The following is a 13,657-nucleotide window of genomic DNA, read 5'->3' as shown; positions in this document are numbered from 1 at the left end:
GAGATAAGAAAAAGAAAGATTTGGTTTAATAGTATGGTGGCTGCTTACACTGGTTGGAAAGATGAAAGAAATGATCCTGTTAAGGCTGTGACATTTGGGGATGGCAACCCTTTACCTGCTGATGTAATATATGATTGTCTTAATATACTTGAGGAGGAATCTGTTGCCATTCCTTGGCGTAAAGGGGATGTTATGTTGCTTGATAATTGGGCTGTTCTTCATTCTAGAAGACCGTTTGATCCCCCTCGCAGGGTGCTCGCTTCCCTTGTCAAGTAGATTACCAATTCTTACCTTGCACAGTAATAAGGGTTGTTCTATATTTCAGCTACCTGAAATTCTTAGTTGTATTAGTAGTTTCCACATCAATAACAAGATATATACCGTACTTGTGTAGTTGTGTCGGTATGCATAGAATGCCACTCATTTGATCAAACCTAAAAGAAAGATTTAGCTCCTCAGTATTCTTTCTTTTGGTGATACTGTACTAGAATTTTATACTGAACAACAAATTCCAATTTGAAAATTTGTTGTGTACATATGATCATCCCAAAACAATGTAGCAATGCATTTGGCAGCATGAAGTGGCGGAACGCCTGAAAGATAAAGTTTAACTTTTTGGCATGGAACAAAGCAACATTTCTACAAGTAAAATGTGGCTATACTCTGTCAGAACTGGCCATGAAGCTCCAAGGACAGGATAAAACATAAATAGCAAGTAATCAAACAATACAGACATGTGCAGATTATGACGACAAAAATTGTGTGGATTACTAAATTACAAGATATAAGTAAGAATCATGGCACAAAAATCCTTCCTCAATTCCATTGCCGTGTATACATTCTGACACAACATGTGAAATTCTCTAACCAATGAAATGCAATTGAACATAGTTAATATACCAAGTCACATGGCCAAAAATTGACATCAACCCCCATCAAGTCAATTACAAGTCTATGTTCCTATAGCCTATTTGATTCAACATATCTATCTATTTAAAAAGAAAGTGGGATTTATAAAGAACGGTAAGGGGGTAAAAGATATTGTTTAAGTCATGAATGAGAAGGATCCAGGTGTGGAAATTATCTTCCCTGAATAAGCCCACTGAAAACTTGGCTCTTCCCAGCTAGAGTTGCTTCCCATTCAACAGAAGACAGCAGGTTCTCTGAGAGGGAAATCACAACTTGCTTCATATCAGGACGTAAAATGGGATCTTCATCCACGCATTGCTTTGCCAGCATGGCCATCTGTGCACAAAACATGACAGAAAGAGAAGAGAGTCATTGCGTTAAAACCTCGTACATAATGTTACCCTTTGAGATGTCACTTCAATTGATTATTTTGTTCACACTAGCAATATCAGAAGAATATCATACTAGAAATATATGAGATTATTGTGGAAAATGTAAAGGTTAAATTACCTTAAATACACAATCACGAGGATACATATCCATCATAATAGGATCAACGTGATCTTTCATCCTTGACATGCTCGTGGAATCAGGTACATTCCTAAGAACACCCAACATCTGCAATTTGACAGATATTAATGCAATGCCCCACAAAACAGAGGCAACTGTATGAATAACACAAGTAGAAATATTGATGTAAAAATCCCACAATTATCATTGAAAAGCACATGTGTTATAGCCAAGTTTATCTTTTATATATTTTTATTTTTACATACCTTATGACACATCAGTCTATGCACAATCATATGTTGGATGTTATAAGAACTTACAGTAGATGCCAGTGATTGTCTTTCCGAACATTGTACTTGAACAATGGCCTCCTTCCCGGATATAATCTCAAAAAGAACAACACCAAATGCGTAGACATCACTCTTGATCGTCGCAAGTCCATTATTGCACAAGTATCTGCAAAGTTAAATGAAAATTTTCATCGTATTTTTTCCCTCTTTCCATATTGTAAAAATGAATTTTGTACATGTTAAGTTGACATACTCTGGAGCAAGATATCCATATGCACTGACAACATTGGTGGTTCTGGTTTCTTCTTCATTTGTGTTACCTACAAGTTCTGCTAACCCAAAAGCTGATATCTAGAAAGATATAGATAGAAAGAGATTTTGCAATCAACAAATCTGTAAAACACTTAGAAATAGTTTATTAATGCTGTCTTAAATTTGTTATTACCTTGGCTCTAAAGGAAGAATCAAGTAAAATGTTGCTTGTCTTGATAGCTTGATGAACATAACGAGATTTTGTATGTTCATGTATATATTCAAGGCCTCTGGCAGCATCAAGCACAATCTGAACCCTTGTTATCCAAGTAAGTGATGAATTACCTGCAAGAAAGACAAGAAAATGTTCTTGAATGACTCTTTATTTTATCTTCTTTTCCCCCTCTTTCTCTCTCACACCACACCTCTCATAAAATGTGAGAGCATAATTTTCGTATAACATCAAAAACACTTGAAGAAAGTAGCAAGATCTTACCCTTATTTTGAGGATCATGCAAATGGCTGCTAAGTGAACCCTTTTGAGCATATTCATAAATAAGGAAAAGCTCGTCATGACTAGCTGCATAGCCGACCAATTCTACCTTTGACAAAATCGGAAGAACTTAAACTCATAAATGATGCAAGGATTTTTCTGTAAAATTAAAGCATGTAATTTATTATCAACAACAAGAAATTACCAGATTTGTATGATGAACCTTGCACAGAACTTTCATCTCTGACACAAATTCTTTAGTTTTAGTAGCTGTCATTCTTTTAATTGCAACTTCCTAAAAGGATTTAAGTAACACGAAAATTAGTATGAGAATACTTGGCTTATACTTTTTTCCTGCAAAATGCTTGGCTATAACAGACTTTTGTATACATCCACAAACCTGCTCACGAAGGAGACCATAATAAATAGAACCATATGTTCCATGTTCAAGCAGATTTGAATCAGAGAAACCATCAGTTGAGTACAAAACTTCTTCATATGTAAAAACCATAGGCTTATCCATGTAAAATACATCAGGCCCTAGAGCTGCAATAACAAATATGTAAGTACATTATCCATATATTCTAATTTCAAATCTCAATTCTTAATAAGAAAGTTGATTACTTGAAGCAGCCGGAACGGTAATTTGGTGGTTGCTGGATTCACCATCGTTTTGTTTCTTGACTGCATGTTTGCCGCATATGTATCTTCCAGAACCACATAACAAACCTGGATTCCTAAGGATGCACAATTTATGATAAATGTTGTTTTCAACATCTTTTCCATTATGTCTTAGAGACATACACAGAATCATGCTTAATATTATCAGCGCAAGACCAACCCCTAAACCTCCTATCATCCATCCATAAGGTACATGAGCATGTACATGAGTAGCTGTGAAAAAAATAAAAGGATTCATATTCAATTATTGTGTAGACATAACTATGAACTAGAACTTAGAACGTGAGTTCCTTTTTCTTCTTCCATTATGTATTGATCCATACCTGATAAGTTATAAACAGATGGGGAAGGGACAGGAATTGGAGTAGAATTATTTTTCAGTTGATAAGGCTCACCAGGAACTGCAATGCAGTAAAAAAAAATCAATATTTTGCAGTCAGGATCATGGTTGCATAAAATTATTACATTTCACTCCTAGAAACAATCCAATTTCTCAAATTCCATCCAGTTATTATAAAATGGATATAGTATGAAATTGCATAAGCAATATAGAACTAAGGCATCAATAAAATAAAAAAGGGTTGAAAAAGGTTGCAGAGGCTAACCAGAATCTAGAGGTATGTAATAGAGAGAACCAATATTAACACTATCCGGATCGTCGATACCATTTACTGTCTCAATGCTATCCATACTAACCCCAAACCGGCTTGCCAATGATTCAATACTATCTCCATCTCTCATAACATAGCTCACCAAATAGTTCCACAATCCAGTGGAGCAGCTACAGAACAAGTTCAATGGTATGACAGAATCTTTTCTAGCCCAACGAGTTGTGTTTGGAAAGAAAGCAAGGCCATCATAGGCATCCATCACGATTTCAAATACAAACCCTTCATTGGATTTCAATGTAAAAGTGGTGTTAGATAGATACTTGTTCACCCCATAAGCACAAGAACAGTTTTTTCTGATGAACACATAATCCCAGCCATTGCCTTCAATAGTTATGTCAGTTGGTAACACATCAAACATGCTTTGTATCAGTTCTACGGTTTGGTTTGATTGAGGCTTAAAGGCCAAAAATGAAGTGCAAACACGGGTTGTTTCGGTACAGTTCATAGGTGTGGAATAAGAATAGAAGCAGTATAGTTGAAGCAGAAAAAGATGAAAACGTAGTAGTAACTTCAAATGGGGTTTCTGTGTAAGAATATTCATTGCTTTTCTATCTTGCAACAAACCAGAATTTCTGCAGTGTCTGATATGAAACTTTTAGCTGAGAATGTATATGAAAACAGTGGAAACACTGACACTACAAACTTTGGAATAGAATTTATCTCAGAGAAAGTAGGCTGCAAGAGAAGAGAACAAGGACAGTAAAGAAGGAAAATTGATATAAGTTTGAAGGCAAATGGTACATTTTAACTATATAAGTACTAACCTTGAAACCAATGTATGAAAATGTGAAAGAAAAGCATATCCTAAGTAAAATGATTGAAGAAGAACAATTAAGCAGTCTACTTAAATCTTCAATATAAACTACCAGGCAAGTTCTAAGCTAAATGATTTTGATAAATAATCCGTCGTGCGTCAATACTTAATAACAACTATCGATGACACTCTTCGAAAATATAAGTTAACCGATTATTTATTTTCGCCTGAAACAATAATCTTATCTATTTTGACAAGTTTAACTTTAAAAAACACATTTTTTTATTTTTTTATATTCTTATCAAACATATATAAATCGAATTATTACTGTTTAAAGTTTACATTCACAACTGTGGCGTTTTTATTCATACCATTAGGAGGCATGAAATACTAGAGTATTAAATTTCCAATTTCGACAAAAATTAAAGGGGTAGGAATAAAAAAAACGGCATTCATTAAATTGCATTGAATTGCATTGCATGAGAGTGTGATTAATCGTTGACCTAAAAATATTTTACAACTAGCTAGTTGCAGCAACCGACACATTAGAAAGAGTAATAATTTAATATTTTCTGAGTTTATTTTTTAATTTAAAACAAATAGGTGGCACTTGGAGGAGTGTGGTTGGTGAAGTAAGGGAAGGAAGAGTAATTTTAAAGGGACATAAAATCAGAGACTTGGGCAGGGCCGCACGTGTACACAACACAAGTGTTTCTACACATCAATAAAATACTACTTTTACACTATTTTATTGACCCCAAAAATAAAGGTGGTTTTTTTTCCTCCATATTTTCAAAATCTCTGCATTATATTTAAATTGATCAATTCAAATATATAAAATACATATTTAAATGAATCAATAAATATGTGCTTCTGAGGAGTTTTAAAAACGATAGGAGAGAAAAGAAACCAACAAAAATAAGTGCATGCACCACTTTTACTATTCTAGTTTTAGTTTTGGTTATGGTTGCTAGGATTTTGACATACTTATGGATCTATTTGTTAGAGATTATAAAAAATTATTTTGGCATTATTATAATTTAAGGATTACTATTTGTTTAGATTTTTCTTTACAAAATATTGTGTTTGTAACATAATAAAATAACTTTTTTAAAAAAATTATTTAATTATAAAAACCAAATTCTATAAGAAATTACTCAAAACATTTTCTTATGTAAAATTATTTTTATATTCTGATTTTTTTTAAATTATAACAATAAATGAAAACTACTAAAAGTAATATTTTTTAGAAAAATGTTACATTTTTTAAAATTTGTAACAAACGAATTTTACATTATCATTTTATTACATTATATATTTTTTATATAATTTAATTATTTTTTGAAGTCCTTTGTCTATTTGGAAATTACCAACAAGATCACTAAACTTAAAGGAATTGTAAATTTGTAATTAGATGCATGGTTTTGTCAATAATTTGTAATTGGATATACTAGTAAAAACTCAATTACATTTATTTAAAAGTTTCCAGTGTTGGCTAATGTCAGAAACAAAACAAAACCCCCACGACATTAAAAGCCCAAATGGGATTAGTCATTTACAAAAGGAGAGGACTATTATTCTTTTTTCTTTTTTTTTTGTTCAACAGAACTCTACTATTCTGAATAGCTAAAATATTAGGAAATTTTACCTTGTATTCTCCAATGTTACCTATATTCCCATAATATTTTAAAAATGTTAAACTTATCTTTAATTTTTTTTTATTATTTTATTAATTCAAATTCTATTTTTATTTTTTACCATTCAAAGATTTTTGGATCAAACAATTCAAATTTTCCATTACGTAAAAGATTTATGAAAATTACTAAAAAACTTTTTATAAGATTTCCAGTATAAAGGTTAAACATTTAAAAAAATATTTCAGTATAAAATATTGAAAATATATACAGAAAATTTGTACCGGAAAATTATTATAAAAAAATTCTAGTACAGGAGATTGAAAAGGTGTGTATTAAGAATTTTTTTTTAAAAGTTTTCTGATATAAAAGGTTGAATAAAGTTTTTTGTTAGTTCAGGAAAACTTATTTGAAGTTTTTCAGTACTGGAAATCTTGAAAACAAGTTTTTCGATAAATACATCCGTATCGAAAAATTTTAAAAAAAAGTTTTCGAAATGTAAATTATATACCGAAAAACTTGAATAAAGATTTTCGATAAAAAAAAAATGGTATTCACTTGTCTACCAAAAAACTAAAATGATATAATGATGAAAAATGATAAACTTTAATATTTATACGAGACCAAATATATCATTTCATCGTATTTGTGGGGGTTGGAGTATAATTTAAGTGTATCGGATAAAATTTCCAAAATATTAATGTGGGTTTGGTGATAAGGTCCACAAAGAAGGGCTAGCTTGCGAAAACTTTCACGGGCTTCGGTTTTGAGCCCAGATAATTGATAATTTTTTATAGGCTTGATAAGCATACCCCACAAATTGGACTATATGTTTATAATACTTTTCGCTTCATTTTCTTCTTGTCCTCCGGGTCTCCACATTGTTAGCCAAAAATTGCAGTCTACTGTGAACATTTTTAATAATTGTACACCATAAACTACTATTTACAGTAAAGAAATAGAAAGCAAATTTGTGGAATTATTAAACGTCTAAGTTAAACTGCAATTTATAGGGAACAACATCTTTTATGAGTTTAACTAATGCATTAATAGTGTTAAATTTTTTATACAATCGATAAATTATGACTGATCAATGATTTTATAAATAATTATAAAAAAAATTAAATATTATTAATGATCTAAGAATTGTGATTGATCGATAATATAAACAATATTTATACTAATAGTACTTATAAATTAAATTCATTATTTATTTATTTATTATAAACTTTAGTTTACAAAGTACCGTAATTAAAAATGTTCATCAAGATTATAATTTATGATGATATTTTTCGACATAAACTACATTTTACAATTTGGATGTTCTAATGTAGCGTAAATGAATATTATAATCATCAAAGATTTGTCTTTTTTATCGTAAACTTCTAGTTGCAATATATATTTTAAAAAATAAACACTGTAAATAGGTATTTAAGATAGATAGTTTGTTTTTTTTTTCCATATATCCTATTTTAAAAAGAAAAAAAAATCATTTAAAATTAACATATCAAAATTTTACATTTTTTCAACCTTTCAGAGGTGGTTAGACAAATATGCGATCATATGAATCATTTTATCTTTTTCATTTAAAAGATCACATCTCCAAAATGTGAACATCTCCAAAATGTTAAATTTATCATATGTCCACCCAACCCCCAATCATATGCTCCGTCAACATATTTTCATGTTCATTCAACCTTCAAATCAACCTCATAAGAACAAACCATAGACCATAGTGCATAATCATCTTCATTGCCTCGCCTATATATTGAATCATATATTTTATATTGTGGTCACCACCACCTCATGTACATACACACAAAAAATGCCTACTTATCATTACATTCCATCAATGTTAGAAATAAAAACCTTTGATTATTTGATAAAATACATAATTTTCTATAATTTATTTGAAATTTATTGCACAACTTCTGAATTGACTTACGCACTAAACGACATTCTAAAGATAAAAAAAAAATTGATATATTAGTTTTAATAAATGGTATTTTGAAGAAAAAAAATTAATATAAGTTATATAAAAAATCTGAATAGTTTAATATATATTTATATATATATAAAGAAAATATCAAAAAATGGCAATCATTATAGATAAACAAAATTAATAATTTAACAATTATGATTCAATATTCACGTAAAAAAATTTAATATTGGAAATATATATTAATTAAATCTATATAAAATAGAGTATCATTTCATTTTAGAAAAAATAGTTTCATTTCATTTGGAAGAAGTTGGTAACAATTTGTTGTTTTGGAATAGCAACCATGCATCTTTTTGCAAAAGTAACTTTTGTCGTTTTATGGACAATGAAGGGGAAGAAAGTGCATAATTTTATAAACGAAGTGTTAAATATATGTAGAGAAAAAAAAAATGCAATATTTAGCATAAATGTAAAATTAATTTATATTAATAATAAAAAAAGAATCATTTTATTTTATTATCTTATTACATGATCGTAATCATCCTTATAAAATATTTAATAGGTAGTATACACTCATCATTAAACTCATACATATATATTTATTTATTTGTACACATCCTAAAACTTTTGAAACTTGCATCGAAACGGATAAACTTGAACACCACGTCTGCATTAAATTTCGACCCTTCTTTTGCCTAATTCAACTATGATTGACATGCATCTTTGCCATTTTTAGGTTTGCTTACCTATCCCGATTTTGCTCTTCAAATGAGAATAATTTAGCGTTTTATGCTCCATACATCATAGTGGTCTATAATGGCTCTTCCCAAGGGTATAAGTACTCCTCCTTAAAGACATACAAGAATTGATGCATAAAAAGGATTGGTGCTTTCATATTACAAAATACAAAACATAAACAACATTTCATTCGCTTGAGATTTTTTTTTTCGTGAAATTATTATACATGATTAAATACTGTGGAAAAACACGTCAAAAAAATTCTACAAAGATAATAATTTTCTTATGAAGCTTTGATGAAACAAATGTAATGGGGGATGTAATGTACTAAGCTTATATAAAAGGTAAACTTGTACGACTTTTTTTTGGTATAAAACTTATACTACTTTTATAAATGAATATGGTAGCATGAGCTAGCTTCTCATCACCAAAGGTAGCGAAGCCCACGTTGATAATGGAAGAAAAAAAAACTTGTATTTAAATTTGTGTATATTGACCTTATCCACACAATTATACGCCCACCAAATATAAATATCTCTTGTGTTTGTTTAATTATTCACCTAAGATAGTAAAAAAAATAAACATATATAAGTTGTTGAAAATGGTTGGTTTCAAATTGAGTTTAAGTGTCACTTTGAACATGTTAAACGACTAATTTATATTTTTTGAGTCTTAAAATAATTGTCATATTTTTTTAAAAAAAATATATGTTATTTTTATAAAGAAAATATATTTTTGTGAATATTTGAGTAGAGTTTTTTCAATCTAAACAATAAATATAAAAGATAAGAAATACAATGGTAAATGACAATATAACTAGTCATTAATTTGGAAGGAACTTTAACCTGGTTCACGCAACATGTCCAGAAAATAACTACACTATCTAAAAATATTTGATTCTATGATACTATATAAGTGTATTGAATTAATAATTTTGTATCCCCAAAGCATGGCCTCATGAGGCCCAACTTCCAAGTTATAATATAAGGTACAGTCGGTGGCTTTATAGTTTATTTAAGTTATTAGCATTGAAGAATGAATTGATAACACTCTTTTATTGCACCTGAACAGTTTCTTGTGTGGTAGTAATTGAATTGAAGCCAAACCCTCTTTTTCTTCCAAGGAACAAAGGCACTATATATTGTGCAAAAGTGGATACCATTATATATATTTATTGTTGGTAGGAGTACTATAGCGGCGCATGAGTCAATCATTCACTTAAAAGCAAACAAAAAAGGTCACTACACAAAGAACTATCAAAAAGACAGCTTGATGGGAGCAATGAATGAAACCAAGAATAAAACTATCAAAGATAAAATTAAATAAAAAAAGCCTAATAAAAAGGGGGATTTGGGAATGAATCGGAGTAGGAATAAACTAGCAAGCTCAATAGTTTAGTCATCTTATCAATCATGGTTTTTTTTTTATCTAATAAGTATTTTTAGAGTATTTATTAAAAAATTAAATATAAAATATAATTTTAAAGTAGTAGAATATTTAATACCTTAGTTTTTTTTAATTGATATTTCTTTCATACCAAACTTCTCTTTTATTTATTTTATTAATTATTTAATAAGTAAGTTTCTTTAAATTGCTTGTTAGTATGACTATTTTTATAATTAAAATAAAGAAGTAATAATGGAGATAAACTTAACACGGAAAAAAGAAATCAAAGGAAAGAAGTAAAAAAAAAACGAATATTTACATATATATATATATATATTAATATATTCCAATTTCTTTAATTTTTTAATTTAGAGATAACTTTAGAGAAACTTTAATTATGAATCTTTCCCTCAAGTCGGAATTTGATAAAATGCAATAGAAGCTATATCTTATTGAAAGTTAGTCGATACAATATAATATAGACAAATACTAATGAATGCCCTAAAAGTAATGTTTAATAAATTTTTATCTAAAATTGTATATTCAATAAATTTGAAATAGATATACTTAATTTTTCTAATAAATGATTATTTTATTTGAATTTTTTAAATAATTCATTTAAAGCAATTGTCAAAAATAATATCTATAATATAATATTAGAAAAATAAAAGAAAACATAAACAACATATAGTATAATAAATCTGTCAAAAAAATATAATAATTTTTTTTGCTAAATAATTAAATCCCTTAAATAAAATATGTAGTCAAGTATTTAATCTCTAATTATTATTATATTTGAAAGAACAATAATAGTTAGATGAGATTAGTTTACTAGAAAAAAGAAATATATGTTGTTAGCAGATTAAGGATTAATATTGAGCTTTCACAAAAATACTTTTAGAAAAAGAAAAAGGGATGGGTGGGGTGAAGTGGGGTCACACCACAAAGGAAAATAAGGATATGCATCAAAGTGTAATAATGGTTTGGAATTGGAGTTGTTGGAGCCATCTTTTGTGGCAGATGTTGATGTTTGAAAACGTGTTAGAAATTTAGACGTGGTGTTTTGGTGTCTCACACACACACACAACACAGTCCATATACACGGAATGATCGATCAAACAGCAGCCTCTATGTTCTTGTTGTGTTATGTACACATTGAACAAACCACTTAGCAAATTAAACGTGCCAAAGACAATTAAACCAAAATTGAAAAAAATAAATACCGTGTTGTGTGGATGACAAGTACAAGACATTAGATATATGAGAGGTCCAAAATATTGTTTTTATGTGGAAGCTGTGTCATTCTCATTCATTGCTTTTCCCCACCCTTTTTCTTATATCAAATTTTATAGGAGCTTGCATTAATTTTGTCACTCTAAATTATTCCATTAACTTTTCTTATTCTTTTAATTTTTTTTCGGTAAATTGTGTAATTCATTGAAGTGAATGACTTGGTAACACGGTTTGGGAGGATTTTAATTATAACATATGTACCATGTGATATAAATGAATTAAGCATTTATGCTTTAATGTTTTTTCCTTTTCAATTTAAGTCTTATAAATAAAAGTTAAGATTTTTTATGTCTAGTGATCACTCTTGAGTGGGACACTGTCATTCATTTATTCTTAATCAATTCGAGAATACACTCTCAACACATATGCTTTGCATGAATCTGGTTCTATGAAATAAAAGTACTTTTAAAAGATAAGAACCTCGCTATCATGCTTGTGGTGTTTTGTTTTTTATTTTTTCCTATTAAAGGATTGAACTAAGTATGCTTGAACAACTTTTTATCTCATATTTGTATCGATATATGATTAATTTTGAAGAAATTAAAAACGACTTTCAAAGCTAAGTTAGTACCGACTACTATTTTTTTTTTCTTTATCAGCAAAATTCCATATTTTATTCCGTATTTTAGAGTTTACAAGGACCACACATATTACACATCAATTGTTTGTGTTAAATCCAATAAATTAATCATGTTTCTAATGTCAATTTTCTGACCTCAATAAATTTCGCTTACTACTTTTCAAGGTACTGTTAGCATGATCACATATAAATTCTTATTGTTTTTACCTCAAAATGTGTATTAGTAAGTTGAGGGAAATGAATGTTTATAACCTATATATTAATGTCAATTTTAATTTTAAATAATGTGAATTTTTTTATACTAAAATATTAGAGTAAATTATTAATTTGCTTTTACAAATTGTAAATGATTGTTAAAATGTTCTTTCAAATTTATATTACATCAAAAAGTCCATCTATTTTATCTAAAGTCAATTAAAATGTTCTCTTTGTGAATAAATACTACCAAATGTATCATGTTAAAACTCTTAAATATATGTCACGTCATAGGGAGTATTTTAGTTATTAGTACTACTTCTTATTTGTTTATTAAATTCATAAACCCTTAAATTTTCAATCCATAAAATCCAAAAATTAAAAATTTCACATTTATATGTCAACTGTGTCATTTAACGTGACACATCAACACCTTTAATAAAATTCATTGATGAAGAAAATATTAACTTAATATCATAAAAATATTCTCAATGAGAAGACTATTAAACGAGTACATATTTTAGATGAATGCTTTATTAAACACTTTATTTTTGTAAGTCTAATACATTTTTAATATTAAAATATAATAACATATACTTATTGATAAATGATACAAAATTATATGACAAATTAAATAATTTTTTTAGGTGTTTATCATACCCATATTGTTTTTGAGCTCTCTCACAATTTTAATATTAAAATATTGATACATAATAATATCAAGTTATAGATAGACTATATGGAGTTATTAATCTAACCTATTTAATAACTTTTTGAGGTATTTGATTAGAGAATTAAATAATTATTAAGAATTATAAATGAGAAATATATACGAATAGGTAAGTATAAAAAATTGAGTTCCACACTAATGTTAGAAGCTAATACAAGATACAAGTTTAAACGATTGTATATAACCATGACATACTAATAATTTAGCAAAAGAAAAAGTATAAAGTGGCGATTGAAAAAGATGATATAGGATGAGTGTGTGTCCCATTATAAGAGTGGCAGGCAGCACATGCAGCTCCGAATGAATTATATATGATCTAACGGACACAGCAGTACGATTTTGATGGGACGCCGAAATCAACGTCTCTTGATTATTTGTGGTTCTGATATCGCGTGGAATGGTGACACTTGATAACGTACTCCGCGAAACACCAGATTGAGGAGCATGCATTATAAAGATTCTAGATTCCACCTAATGCTAGTGCTATCCCTCGCATCCATTGGCTCATTTCAAATACACCAACCAACCAACACAAAATATTCCATACTTTCCACTATTTTTTTAAGTTAGTCAATTTTAACATCATACTCTTTTCTATA

The 13,657-nt window shown here is 28.8% G+C and overlaps 2 protein-coding genes across 2 annotated transcripts in view; one reads left to right on the top strand and one right to left on the bottom strand.

The window, feature by feature from the left end:
- LOC101496461 (clavaminate synthase-like protein At3g21360) overlaps positions 1–536 on the top strand; it is a 2,262-nt gene extending 1,726 nt beyond the window's left edge. The window contains exon 3 of the mRNA XM_073367169.1: positions 1–536. This exon is cut by the window's left edge and continues 13 nt beyond it. Within this exon, the coding sequence (XP_073223270.1) occupies positions 1–276 (276 nt within the window). The 3' untranslated portion in view covers positions 277–536.
- On the bottom strand, positions 336–4,652 carry LOC101496137 (lysM domain receptor-like kinase 3). Its single transcript, XM_004486729.4, has 11 exons — positions 3,741–4,652; positions 3,459–3,536; positions 3,079–3,348; positions 2,855–3,000; positions 2,660–2,749; positions 2,458–2,563; positions 2,155–2,306; positions 1,963–2,060; positions 1,740–1,875; positions 1,420–1,527; positions 336–1,245 (listed from the first exon to the last, which is right to left on the bottom strand). The coding sequence occupies exons 1-11, from the start codon at positions 4,345–4,347 to the stop codon at positions 1,081–1,083; spliced, it is 1,956 nt and encodes a 651-aa protein (XP_004486786.1). The 5' UTR covers positions 4,348–4,652; the 3' UTR covers positions 336–1,080.
- Between the last annotated feature and the right edge of the window lie 9,005 nt (positions 4,653–13,657).

The sequence above is a fragment of the Cicer arietinum genome, chromosome 1 (assembly GCF_000331145.2).
Source record: "Cicer arietinum cultivar CDC Frontier isolate Library 1 chromosome 1, Cicar.CDCFrontier_v2.0, whole genome shotgun sequence".
Lineage (NCBI taxonomy): Eukaryota > Viridiplantae > Streptophyta > Magnoliopsida > Fabales > Fabaceae > Cicer > Cicer arietinum.
The sequence above is the reverse complement of the archived record's forward strand: the minus strand, read 5'-3'. Positions and strand labels throughout refer to the sequence as shown.